Source organism: Leuciscus leuciscus (assembly GCF_965113295.1).
Source record: "Leuciscus leuciscus genome assembly, chromosome: 7".
Lineage (NCBI taxonomy): Eukaryota > Metazoa > Chordata > Actinopteri > Cypriniformes > Leuciscidae > Leuciscus > Leuciscus leuciscus.
In genome coordinates, this window is record NC_138731.1 from 7,958,658 (window position 1) to 7,972,785 (window position 14,128).

Consider the following 14,128-nt stretch of genomic DNA (forward strand, 5'->3'; position numbering starts at 1 on the left):
CTTAAGTACATCTTAATTTCATAATTATTTATTTTGTCTTTGAAATATGGCTAAAGTTACTGCTGAATGTACTGGCAAGCATTTATAGTAAACCAAAATATACTTTAATATAATTTCGATTTAAACGTGTATGTCATGAATTTAAATGCACATTTTTTTATGATGAAGTTGCAATTTAGTAGCTACATTTAAAATATGTAAACTTTAAATGTGTGGCATGACAGTGGCATGAACTGTATTTTTAAATCTATGTAATGTGAGTCTGTCTTGTTTTTCTTATCACTGCCTGTATAGTTATTGTATGTGCTGGTGAGCCACAGTTTTCCACCTTGGTGGACAATAAAGACATACAATACAATACAATATAAATATTTTACATGTCAACACATAAAAATCTACTTTAACAAAAGACTATTAAAAAAAAGTTGTTTTTACTTTTATTGTTATATTATTACAAAGTGCTTTTTTTTTATTACCTAAGTGTGTCTCTTTAAGGGCACTTAGTGACATTCAATATAATTCATATGATCTGCAAGGACTTTTGAAATACGCTATAAGTGCACATTCAATAGGCTACAATTAAGCACACTTTTTCACAAGTGTAGCAAGTGATTCGTCTCTAGAGCTGAGAGCTGGCTAATGTAGCTCAGATGATTGGACAGCGTTATGCCTCTTCACCCCGCAGATGGCAGCATATGAGCGCTCATCTCATCTCATCTGATCTGGTGTGTGTTGTATCTGTGCTGTTCTCCGTCAGTGTAAATCCCGTCTGTCCAGCATGGCGACTGTGAGGACGCGCGTATGCGGCATCTGAAGCGTCTCTCGGCGGCAGCAGCTCCACGGCATCACCGCTGACACCAGCGCGTCTGTGGGAAAACGCACACTTCGACACGGTGGACGTATAATCGGGGTAAGCGTGTCGATTGTTCTACTCATATTCACAGTGCTCTGTGCTTGGAGGAGATTAAGGGGTAAATCTAGCCACAGATTTGAGCCTGAGAACTGCCGTGACATTGCTGGAGCTCCGTACCGTTATATTTCCATTATGCACTAACACGCGATCTGCTACAGGAGTCCATTCACCTGATGAAGCCCAGTGCGAAAAGCACGTCGAGATTTTATATTTCCCATTAAGACCTTGTATTATTATACGTCAATAGACCTGTCCTGTCTGCGCTTTGTTCAGTGCACACCGCTTTTACGCGCACGACGCGACGCGACCGGTGCGGTCTTCATAAGCGCGCGATAACGTTATATTTTGACTCGCTGCCACTTAATTTCCTCCGTTTGTGCATTTGTGCATTGCGTGCTGTGAACTGTAGCCTATTCGTTATGATATTTGTTAAAATAACGCACTCTGACCGTTCAATGAAAGCCAGCTCGTGATTTCTGAATAGCAGTTCTAGCAAATGATCTAACATAATTTCGCTATTTTAAAGTAGACACTGTAAAGCCAATTTATGATTTCAGTGAAAAATAATTACGTTACACCTGATCCTGATTGGCCAGTGAACGCTATGAGGTGACGTCTATTCTCGACGCGACGCGACAAGCGCGCATTAGAAGAACAGCGCGTCGCGGAATAGCCATTCCTCGGTCTTTCCATTTTTATTCGAGATTTATGTTGAAAGGCAACGAAAGGGAACTATAATAGAAAATAGTCCGCCTTTTAATTGTGGATTACATTGGAGTTATCAATGTAAACAAAGGTGAATAAAATCAGGGAATGAGGTCCATATAGGAAGCTCGAGAGATATTTCTCTGAGCGTTTTGATCGTCTCTATATTCTTAATTGCGTTTTTTGTTTGTTTTGTAAATTATAGGCTAGCCTACTTCTCGATCTCATGATGTGTTCTGCATGTGGCAGCTTCATCCCAGCCAAACAAAAGACACCAGTGTCTGAAGATGTGCTCAGATCATCACCATCAGTGCCGTTGGTTTTTCCAGGGCTTTTGTGGCATTACTGAATGAATGGAATTTTTTTTTAAACACTACTGGCAAGGTATTGGCTGTGGGGTTGGTTTCTGCAGTCTGGCTCTGGTCTGATCTTTCACCCTCCTCTGAGAGCAGATCCATGTTTTATTGCTGCACTAAAAGATGTTTTATTGATAATAGACTATAAAACTACACAGCACACATTATAGATCAACAGCCATTTTTATCAGAGGTCTGTTTTTACACTGCACCTTGATTCATTTGAATCCAAATTCCTGTCTACAGGAATATATGAGCACTAACCAGTGAATACTGAATGTTTGCAAGGCTCTTTTGAAGATGACTTAGATAAATGTAATTGCGAATGAGGAGAGCCAGTCACAGATGGTCATCTGATCCACAGAGATCAGTGTTTGTTTTTCCATATTTTCCTCTGACTTCTCTCTAACTCTCTCAGCTGCTCACTTTCTCTCTTCCTGTCTCGTTTCCTCCCCTCTTTTTCTCACGTTGACCCCTGGTTTAGAAGTGATGACATCAGTGCTCTGGCATGTGTGATAAACAGTGAACATGATGGGAGCAGAGAATGGGAGATATGAGAAGCTGGATCTCTGTAAAACTGTAGGCTCATTGTCTGATGAGAGCACTATAACATCAGGCCAAAAAGGCTAGTGTAAGCTTCACATGACTGACATGTCAGGAAACATCACTATAAATACACAACCTCTTCATTTAAACATTTTTCATTATGCTTTCTCATAAATGACCTTTCATTTAGTATATAATCTAGCTGCTTGTGAATGAAAAAGGTCTGCAAAGTTTCATCTGACCAATCAGCAGAGTAGACCAATCACAACAGACTGGGCCATCTGACCAATCAGAGCAGAGTAAACCAATCACGACAGACTTGGCCATCTGACCAATCAGAGCACAGTAGACCAACCACAACAGACTGGGTCATCTGACCAATCCAAGCAGAGTAGACCAATCACAACAGAATGGGCCATCTGACCAATCAGAGCAGAGTAGACACAACACACTGGGGGCATGTTCAAGTTCAAAACGGTGCGCAACGTTTTGCTACGGTTTCCGGGTTGAACGTCATGTTTCCTGGAAGCGGCGTGCACCGGTGTGCAACGGGGTTTGAGAAACGTTTTCTCTTGTTTGGTGGGTGTGTCAGAACTGCAGTCCAATCAGCAGCAACATGTATATAAAGCACGCGGTATTAAAGTGAACTCGCACAATGGGTTCAAGGAAAGTAATTTACAAATGTGTTCGATGCAGTTCGGTATACGCAACAACTGAGGATATTAGAAGACATGTTTGTCCTAAGTTTTATTGTAAAAATATAGGATATCAACATAATGATGTAGTTGTTTATATTTTTAGCTTCATTGCAAGTGTATGACATTTGGTATAGAAATAAACAATGGTAATTAAGTGCTTTTCCTAAAAATGAGAAAGAAAATACAGGGTATTAAAACAGTATGAACTACAAATAAAGTCAGTATGTGAGGCTAAATAGATGTGTTTTAGCCTGAATTAGGTAAGATGTGTGCTTCCATTTCAGTTTCAGCAATCCCTTCACTCCATTGGGATGTTCTCTTTTGTTCTGGGCGGCAAGTGCAGTAACTGTAACATCGAGCATATTTTGTAGTATTAAACACATATTTATACCGACTTCATCAGGCTCAGAAAATTCTTCACAAAGAACACAAAGAATGAGCCTTCTCAGCTGCCATAGTTGCAACTCTTGCGTCATCAGAACAGTGTGTTCAACGCATCACCGTTTCTGTTTAAAAAACGTTGTGCAACGTTTTGCCGGGGCTGAACACAGCCCGGGTAATCTGTCCAATCAGAGTAGAGTAGACCAATCACAGCAGACTGGGTCATCTGACCAATCAGAGCAGAGCCGCTCACAGAGAGGCGGGGTTTAGAGCGACTGAAACCTTTATCAAACCGTATCAGACACTGTGAGAAAAGAGCAGATGATGCAATGTGCATTATGAGAAAATTAAACTGTTTTTTGACCTGAGATTCATGTAAACCTGCTGTAGAAGACTCCAAAAGAAAATGATAAACCTTATAGAATAATGGAATTGGAGCTTTAAGTCATTATTAATATCCTTGTGGGGACATTTGGCCCCTACGCTGCTGATGAAACACACTCAGTGTTAGTGCACCTCACATTGTGTAAGTCAGACTGTGGTGTGTGTGTGTGTGTGTGTGTGTGTGTGTGTGCAGGCTGAGTGAGGAAGACCATGGTGGAGCAGGGCCAGACGTCGCTGGCGGGACAGAGGTTAGGGGCCCCAGAGACTCTGGGCATCAGCACCCTGGAGCCCGGACACAAGCCCCCTGCCATGCCCCCGGGACGCCTGATGCCCCTCAGGGTCCTGCTGCTGGACGACTCCCAGCAGATATTCCACATATCCGTGAGTAATCATACCAGACAACTCTGCTGCTCTGCTACAATATATGGACATGTAAGGACTGTTTACGTCAACCTGAACGTTCGGTCTGATTTTCACATGCCATTTGTCTGTTCAGGCTAATGTTTAAAAAGTGGCAGGTGGGCTAAATGAGAATGTGAATTCACTCCCTGACAGTAGGTGGCGCTTTTTGAAACCGCTTTGGACAAAAAAGCTGAGTGTTATTGAGTGCAGTGGTGCTACTTTTTCAGCAAAATTGGTTCCAGAAGTATTTGACATTCATTTCTCCCATAGGGATTTCATTTCATTAAAGCATTATAAGCAAACTACAAGGTGAATCACAACATTACCAATTTTGATGTAAAGCAATACAAATGTTTTGAAAAATGACAAAAGACAAAGGTACAAGACTGTGTATTTAACGGGAAAGAGAACAAATCAAATTACAGTAATGAATCAATTTTAAAATTATTGCACAGATGTAAAACGTTGATTATATCTATAGAAACAATATATTTAAAGTTTATTGCTAAATATGCATGTAAATGTACAAATATCTAAGGATTTTGAGAGCGAGATGCTCGATATGCGATATATGGAGCTTCCCAGATTACAAAAATATGTTATAAGAACATTTTGCTGACATTCCCATTAAGTTATGTAAATGTTATTTCTGAATGTTTTCTGTCCGTTATTAAATAATTTTTCTTGGTTCTACGAACGTTAAGGGAACATTCTATTTTATAATTTTGCAAACATGTGGACTTTTGAATGTTCTCTGAACGTTCTGAAATGAGTAGTATTTTTTTAAAAGTACAAAAAACGCTTCAGAAAAAACGCTCCATGAAGGATGTATGAATAATGTTTTTGTGCTAACGTTTGTTCATAACTTTGAGAGAACCTTGCCAGAACGTTCTGAGGACGTTAGCTCTTTTGGCTCATCGCGACTCTCTGATTGGTGTAATTGTCTCTACAGCATCATGATGGCTAATGTAATTTTCATCACACAATTCAGCTATTAAATGCAAATATTTAAAAAAACAAGTTGACATATTGTGAGTATATGTAGTCGAGAATGTAGTATCTCTACTGAACATGATTGTGATTATCAATAGATTTTGTGGAAATAGTTTTATTGGCTGTAGGAGTGAGTGAGACTTTGTTTTGTGAAGGAATGTGAGAGTGTTTCATGAAGGTGTTCTGTGGATAAATATAGAGCATGCCTGTGGGAATCAATATCGACAATTATTATGTTAGTTCCCTTTCGAACAGTCAGTCATATTGCAGGAAAACTCCTTTTTCTCTAAATACTGAAGCCTTTTGTATAATAATGCAGTGCTACTGCACAGCCATAACAGTGCAGAGACTACTCTCACGCTATTGGCTGGTCAGTGGTAATTGCACGAACCTATGGCAGAGTGGCGTAACTGCGCGAACCAATCGGTGCAAAGCCCGCCGAGCTGAGCATCCGCATATAAAAGACGCTTGATTTTGCCATAGATTCAGATTTATCTCCCTCAACGACGATCTACGGACCTCGCAGAACTGCTCGACTACAAGCCTTCGCCTTCTCCGCCGTGAACAGCAGAGCCAAGCAGCAGAACAGTGAGCAAGCCAGCGGACTGTATCCAGATCCAGCTCAATCAGCCGGCGAATCATCACAGTTTCCCTGGCATGGCGATATATGCACGTCGGCCAGCTGGTCCTCGCCGTCTACCTTCGCCACATTTTATAACTTAGAAGTCCCTGCGCTGCTGGCACACATCCTTTCCATATAATTGAGCCGGCCTCTGCACGAGCCAGGCCATCATCATTAGGGTCTTGCCCTATCAAGGCGTCATGTCAGACTCAGGCCCTTGCTTTGGACCCTTGTTCAAGCGTCCTAACTTAGGTCATAGAACATGTCGTTACGCTTAACATATAGCACAGCGTTATTGGATTGGTTCCCCATAGTGGATAGCTACGCAATACGACTAACCGTTCGAAAGGGAACGACTCGGTTACTAACGTAACCTCGGTTCCCTGAGATAAGGGAACGAGTATTGCGTAGATGGCAGTGCTATGATGCACACCGGCGTTCATCGCTTCAGTCAATAAACCTGAATCTATGGCAAAATTCTGGCGGGCTCTGCACTCAGCTCGGCGGGCTTTGCACCGATTGGTTCGCGCAGTTACGCCGCTCTGCCATAGGTTCGTGCAATTACCACTGACCAGCCAATAGCGTGCAAGTAGTCTCTGCACTGTTATGGCTGTGCAGTAGCACTGCGTTATTGTACAAAAGGCTTCAGTATTCGGAGAAAAAGCAGTTTTCCCCATAGCGTATAGCTACGCAATACTCGTTCCCTTATCTCAGGGATCCGAGGTTACATTAGTAACCGAGTCGTTTTCTCTTTTAAACGGCAACATTGCAGAAGTGTGAAACCACAGAGAGCTGAGAGATATTTTATTGTCCTAAGGTTGGTTTGGCTGGGCATCAGCTGCTCTGAAGTGAGTTCAACACACACACACACACACACACACACACACACACACAAACACTCTCTCACACACACACACACAAACACGCGCACACACACTTACACACACACAGTCTATTTAATATTAACTATTGCCATTTACAGTCTTGTGAACGTTATCCACCTCATATTTTATGGTAAGATCGGGCACAATTTGTAATATAAATGTATGAGTCTTCCGGTGTCATTAGCTTAGTTATTTTTACCCCAACAAAAACAGTCCGTTATGCTGCTTGATTTTGCTAAATGATATTTATTATCATATTATTTTAATGTATTATCATAATCATAAACTCACTGGTGTGTAGTGCAATGAGTTTGACTGTTTTACTGTAAATCTTCCAGCTGTTTTCCTGTAGTGGCGAATGAATTCTCTGAAAATAGCTCACTTCCACGCTGCAAAATAAAGTGTATAAGAAGTGTGATTTTAGCACAGCCACTGCTGGATGATCAGCCCGGACTGGAGTTTGTGCTCATTACTGGCCTCATAAGCTGTGTTTGTTTTACAGTTTAAGCTGTCTGTGTGAGTGAAGATCATAAAGTCCCTGAAGAGGATGTTCCTCCATCCTCCTTATTGACTCAATCAATATGTCAGATAATCATGTAATGATGAGCTGAATAAAAATAAACACTGGATTGAGTCATAATCACTGTGTCTGAAATCGCCCCTATACCCTTAAATAGGGCATTATTTGAGGAAACAGCCATTAGTAGTGGTGTCTGAAACCATAGTGGACGTTCTTGAGTGCACTCATTCAATCCCACAATGCACTGCAATAACGAGTGTATAACCAATGTACACTCAACAGCTTGAGAATACCCATAATGCACTGTTAATATGCACATACATAATGCAATTGCTTTCCCTTTAAGTAGGCTGTGTTCCCTCTCTCTTTCTCTCTCTTTCTCTCTCTTTCTCTCTATTTTGTATGGAGGCCCACACATGACATGGGGAAAAAAAACAAGAATTCGTTCCCACATATGATTAATTAAATCCCTCCTTTTAGCTAAAGTTGGCAGTAAACGGAAGCTGCTCTATTCTTTTGTTCCCTGTTGTGACGTACATCTGACGCTGCGTCTGAACGCTCAGCCAGTGACTTGTTGCCTCGCTGCAGGCAATATTTGTGCACAAAGGAACCACACAAAACTGATTTCTGACAGACTTCTGAGGCAGCGTAATGGTTTAATGATCTACAGCAAAATAGAGTGAGCTTTAGTGATAACTAAGCAAATATTTAATTGTAATTTCCCACTAGAAATGTCATCAGATGTAGAAAACGTTGGTCAAAAACGTACATTTACACACAAACTGACCACCAACTGCAACTTTCAGACAGCATATTTATTTTTTTAGCTCAACTATCACAGAATGGAAAGCTCAGGATTGTGGGATATCAAAGACAGTGGAGGATACATCTGTGCTGCCTACAAAAATCATTCAGATGAAGGAATCTTAGGGGAATAATCCAGATAACACTACCTTGAAATGTGTCCTCCAACGACAGCATAAGCTTTCGGACACAGCCTGAGTGAAACTCGAGCAAGAACAAATGTGGGGCGGGGCTTTATTTTGTCCATGTGGAATTGATTGGATGGTTGTGGTTTGCTATTGGTGGATCTCATGTGAGTGACAGGTTGCTCCGCCCTCATCATCAGAGAAGAGAAGAGATGAGCTGCAAGAGGAAGGGGAAGTTATTCTGATTAAATAAATGTAAATGAGTGAACAGTATAACAAGGCCACGGTTTACCTAAAACAAGTTCTTAATTCAGGGCCACAATATCTCTTTTTCCTCTGCATGTCATGTGCAGGGCTTCATCATTTTGTGTATTTCTGCTCATCTTTATTTTTTAACTCAGCACTAAAAAAGTCCTGATTAATCAGGTCACTGAAACACACACACACACACACACTCACACACTCACACACTTCCAGCGTCTCTTCATACTGATCTGCTGGTGAGGAGCTACAATTTTTTAGACGTAAAAGTAGGACACCTTGCCAACAGACAAACACCACACACTCGCACATAAGTGGCAGAAAAGTGTAGAGGAATGTCTCTCAGAAAGTGTTAGGGAGAAAGAAAGATATAGTATACTATATATACTGTATATATATATATACTGAATATATACATATATATCTGTGACCCTCAGGATGGCATCTCTCTCTCTCTCTCTCTCTCTCTCTCTGTGTGTGTGTGTGTATGTGTGTATAATGGAGCTTTATGTGTTTGTGAGCATGTGCAGAAAGTTCCCACTCTTGTTCTCATATTCACATCTGTTTCTGACATTCATGCTGGATGAGCTCTGAATTCAGACACATTACCAGGGTCATTCAAGGAAACAGATGCAGTATTACAGTGTTATATTCCTAATGCGCCAGAGAAACAAGCGTGCAGCCATCTGTACAATATTGTGTCTGAACTTCTGTTTTTGCGGTAGCTCCGTATATCTCTATGGCATCGCTGTCGAAGAGTAGCTGGTGAAGTGGATTTGAAGTTATTATGAGCATGATTGTAATGTTTGAAGTGGATTTCATAACAAATGGGAAGATTTTAAAACGAGAGGTGCATTCATAAATCCGTAAGATCTTACCTTCATGCTGTGAAAATACAAACCTGCCGACAGAACAGAAGGAGCGCAGGGCTGGAAAGGGGCGGGGCTACAGAAGGTCTATACACTGATTTAAAAAATGAGTTTCTGTAGAAGATTTCAAACTAAATCTGATTTGCTGCTCAAGAAACATTGATTATTATCAATGTTAAAAACAGTTGTGCTGCTTCATAGTTATGTGGAAACCGTGCTAGACAAATAGACAGTTACTTGCAGAGGTCATTTCTTGAAAGTCTGTGGCTGTCATCATGATTAGTTGTGCAATATTTAAATAAGCGGGATTTTTGATGCTAACAGTATGGTGGCCCAGTAGTGCACAACACAACGAAATTTAAAAAGCACACATAAGTTTGCAACATAAGTTTCTGTTGTGTTGTACATTTTCCGTTGTGTTGTGGCTCATTTCCGTTGTGTTGTGGATTCATTTTCTTGTGTTGTTTCTTAATTCCGTTGTGTTGTGCACTACTGGGCCACCGTATAACAGGCTTAGGTTTCATGAAAGTAAAAAAAGTTTAACTATATGCCTATGATAACAAAGTAAAAATTGGTGCTGATGATTGTTAAAGGGGGTTTTATTTTAAAAAGTAATGAAGTAATGAACAGATTGTAAGTGATGAAAAGTAATGAAATGGTTCCCAAATACTTCTAACACCTCTTTTGCCCATTTTTATTCTTCTTCAACAGTTTTCCGGTGATCAGGTAGTCCTACTGTAAACTCACGCTGTTAGTTGAGCAAGAAGTTGACAGACTGAACCTTAGTAATTCTCACAGAGTGATTTTAAACAGACAGTTCACCGTTTCTGTGAATTTAAATATGATGCTGTCTTGTGGAGCGAGAGTGAGGTTTGCATATTCATAAAGTGTTTGGAGTGAAACATCTTGTTGTCTCAGTTTTATTGTGTTGATTTGGTCATGTCTCTGGTAAAGATGGCACTCTTTCTCTTTGTTTTCTTTATTTTTGTCATCTCATGGGTCATGATGAAAGCAATGTGTATCTTGTGTTTGACCACAGTTATTCACTCTGACTATCTGTTTGCATTGCACAGTATAATTTAACGTGAAAATCCAGCAATTATCTCACATTCCTTAGTTTTCACTTTCTGACGTGTGCATTCCACATACGGCAGATTTTCCCTGGCAACATTTGCAAAACTAGATTTTTACATTGTTTTTGTCCATGTCCTAACTTTTTAAACTTGCTTTAAATAGTATACCTTTCTCTAAACGTATTGCTGGCCACCACTAGCATACTGTATGTTAGGCATCCTAAGGCTGATAAAATGCTTTCTCCTGTCCCAGTCGAAAATGTGGAGTCAACTTTAAGCCATTTGCAGGTTGATTTATCAGATTGTCCAAACAGTGGTTGACGGGAGTAATGTGTCATTATTTTTCAAATCCTTGTCTTTGTGGCACAATTGCCAATTTATAAAAGTTTTCTTTTTAAATATTTAGTTTTTACTCAAAAATCTGTCACAATACAGAAGTAAAAGTTGTGCAATTGCTGTACTATGTTGACTTTATTGTAGCAACAGTGTTTTAACAAAGTAGCTTTAGCATAATTTCTGTAAAGCTGCTTTGAAACGATATGTCAGGATCCTGCACTGACACTTGCAGTCAAGACAGTTACAGTGACCCCAGAAGCGGCCAAGCATGTATTGTTGTTTCCCTGGAAGCAGAAGAGAAGGAGGGCCCATGCTGAGCAGTCGAATGCCCTTCTTTCAGAGGTCGCAAGCCCATTGGTCCAGGAGGTCCCAAATCGGGAGGCCCCAAGCACATTGGTCCAGGAGGGGCAGAGTCAAGAGGCCCCTAGTCCAGTGGTTCAGGAGGGCCCGAGTCAGGAGGTCCCAAATTCATTGGTCAAGTCAGGAGGCCCCAAACCCATTGGTCCATGAGGGCCCAAATCAGGAGGCCCCTTGTCCAGTGGTCCAAGAGGGCCAGAGTCATGAGGTCCCAAATTCATTGGTCCAGGTAGGCCAGAGCCAAGAGGCACCAAGCCCATTGGTCCAGGAGGTCCCTAGTCCAGTGGTCCAGGAGGGCCCAACGGTGAGGTCCCAAATTCATTGGTCCAGGACTGGTTCAAATCAGCACGGCTTCTTCCACAGAAACTGTTCCTGACCTGGCAATGGAGGCCATTCCAGAGCATCTTATTCTGCATGTTACTGCCCTAGAGGCCACCTCCGAACAGCTAGCCAGTCATGTTGTGCCCACAGAAATCAATCCTGTCTGTCATGTCATGTCTTCAGAAACCTTTCCTGTTCCGGCCACAGAGGCCATTGCACAACATCCGAATCCACCCGCTATAGTCATGGAGGCCATCTCTGAAGTGCCACCTAGTCCTGTGATGCTCACAGAAACTGTTGCTGCCAGTCATGTTGCTTCATCAGAAGATGCTCCTGCCATTGAGGCCATTTAAGGGCGCTCTAACCTGCCTGTTGTAGCCACAAAGGCCACCTCTGCGCTGCCTACCAGCAACGAAGTGGAGACTACAAAAACTGTTCCTGCTAGACTCGAACAACCAGGAAGTCCGCTCCAGCCCTCAAGTCTCAAGAATTGTCTATATTTTCTGCTAAGTCTGTTAGAGCCTCGGAGGCTGCATCTGGCGATAAGTCTGTCTGGGAGTCACAGAGGCCATCCTCTTTACCCGCCAGTGCGGTTATGGCCCCTCAATTCATTCCCAAGTATTTCCCCAATCAAGAGACTCTCCTTAAATCTGTCTCAGATTGCTCAGTTATGAAATCCCCACCAGTGCCGAACCAGAAAAGCTGTGATAGAGTCCAGACCTTCTGCCGTCAGACTGAAGGTCAGGCTAAGCGAGACTAGCCCCTGACTAATCCAGTGTCCCCTTGGACTCCTTCACCCAGTGTGGACGCCTGGAGGCGTCCGTTGGAGGGGGGAGGGGGAACTGTCAGGGTCCTTGTCTGTTTTGTCTTTGTTTAATGTTTCTTTGTTAGTCTTGGGCCTGAGCACATGGCTCTGTCTTTGTTTGTGTTGGTTTGTGTTGTGCTCTTCTCGTCCCGCCTCGTTTTGCCACGCCCCCTTATTTAGTCCTTGTCTTGTCCTCATTTGTTTGAGGACACCATTTGTTCACCTGATCCTCAAGTGCTCTGCTCCCTTTATATTGTACTTCTTTCCATTATGTCTTTGCTGGTTCGTTGCGTGCATTGTTGTTACATGATTGCTTGCCTAAACTCATGTTTTTTGTTTAACTGTGCTTGTCACGTATTAGATCCTGTTGATAGTTCTAGTGTTTCCCAGTTGTAGTTTATTACTCTAGTCTAGTTTCTATTTTTACTTTTGCTCTGGTTTTTGTTTTTTCTTTTTGTTCCCGATTCTGCAGCATTCATGACTTTTAGTTTCTTTTCCCACGAGTTCCCTGCCTAGTTGCTCTCTTTTTTATTTCCTTTTATTTGTAAGTTTCTGTTATCTAGTCTAGAATTCTTGTTTCTTATTTTTGTTTTCTTTGTTACGCTCCAGTGCTTATTCTAGCTCCCTTCTCTAGTCATAGTATCGTTAGTCATTTTATTTTGCTGTAGTCATTTTATTTAGTCATTATTTAGTTTAGGCTCCAAGTACCAAGCCTCTAGTTCCTTGAGCCGCTGCCTGATCTCCAGTATTTTCATTCCATCTGGTGCTGCCGCATCTCCTCAGTTCTCCCTCCCTGTCGTGTGCCCTGTCCTACTGATTGGGTTGTCTTCACTCCTTACCATCCACTGTGTGTCAAGTTTACCAATAAACATCACCCCCTTGTTCATTCTGCATATGGGTCCTCTCTCTAGTATTGCCGTGACCGATTCCTGACACGATAAGTATTGTGAAAAGCGCTATACAAATGAATGTGCATTGAATTGAAAAATGTGAATCGTATTTTTCATTATTTATGTGGTCGAAGGGGAAGTGTGTGTGTGTGTGTGTGTGTGTGTGTGTGTGTGTGTGTGTGTGTGTGTGTGTGTGTGTGTGTGTGTGTGTGTGTGTGTGCGTCATGCGTGTGTGTGTGATGTAATCTGTAATGACATGTCTTTAAGGCAGACGCAAGTAAGGCAAAGACAATCAGTCCTCCTGACACAATAGAGCAGTGACTATCACAGACCATTTGCTATTTCTGTGTCTGTACACGATTGTCTTTGCAAAATCTCTCAGATCTTGCAAACCAAAAGGTCTGAATGTTTCAGGGTGATTTTCCATCGACTGAACACCAGTTTCTGCAGGGCTGAGTTAATGAATAGCCTACACACACACACACACACACACACACACACACACACACACACACACACACACACACACACACACACACACACACAAACACACACACACATGCCTGTGGCATTTTCACTCGCCTCTGTTATCTTGTGACCTCTCAGTAATTGACTTGGCTCATGTTAACTAGATATAATGGGTCAGTTCTGTTTGTAGAGCAAGAGACAAAGAGAGAGAGAGAGAGTCAGACAAACGAATGTGTGTATTGGCGCTGCAGCTAACTGTTTTGAAAGTACATTTAACTTTCTTGGCCAATTATTTCCTTTAAACAGTATGCCAAGTTAATATTGTGACTAAAAAGGTTTGAAGGCCCCATGAAATCAAAATTGGGGGGATATGTGGCTTTTATTTTATGTTTTAAGCATTAATGTCCTCTATATG

General features: G+C 41.7%; 1 protein-coding gene across 2 annotated transcripts in view; it reads left to right on the top strand.

Moving 5' to 3' along the window:
- Positions 1-719: 719 nt before the first annotated feature.
- The window catches only part of LOC309503312 (FERM, ARHGEF and pleckstrin domain-containing protein 1), a 48,277-nt gene continuing 34,868 nt past the window's right edge, over positions 720-14,128 (top strand). Inside the window, exons 1-3 of one of the 2 annotated variants that reach the window (XM_082176071.1) lie at positions 720-910; positions 1,824-2,002; positions 4,177-4,364. In XM_082176071.1, coding sequence (XP_082032197.1) covers positions 4,194-4,364 — 171 coding nt within the window. In that variant the 5' untranslated portion in view covers positions 720-910; positions 1,824-2,002; positions 4,177-4,193. The remainder of the gene's footprint in view (positions 911-1,823; positions 2,003-4,176; positions 4,365-14,128) is intronic. The other variant, XM_082176070.1, reaches the window with a different exon arrangement.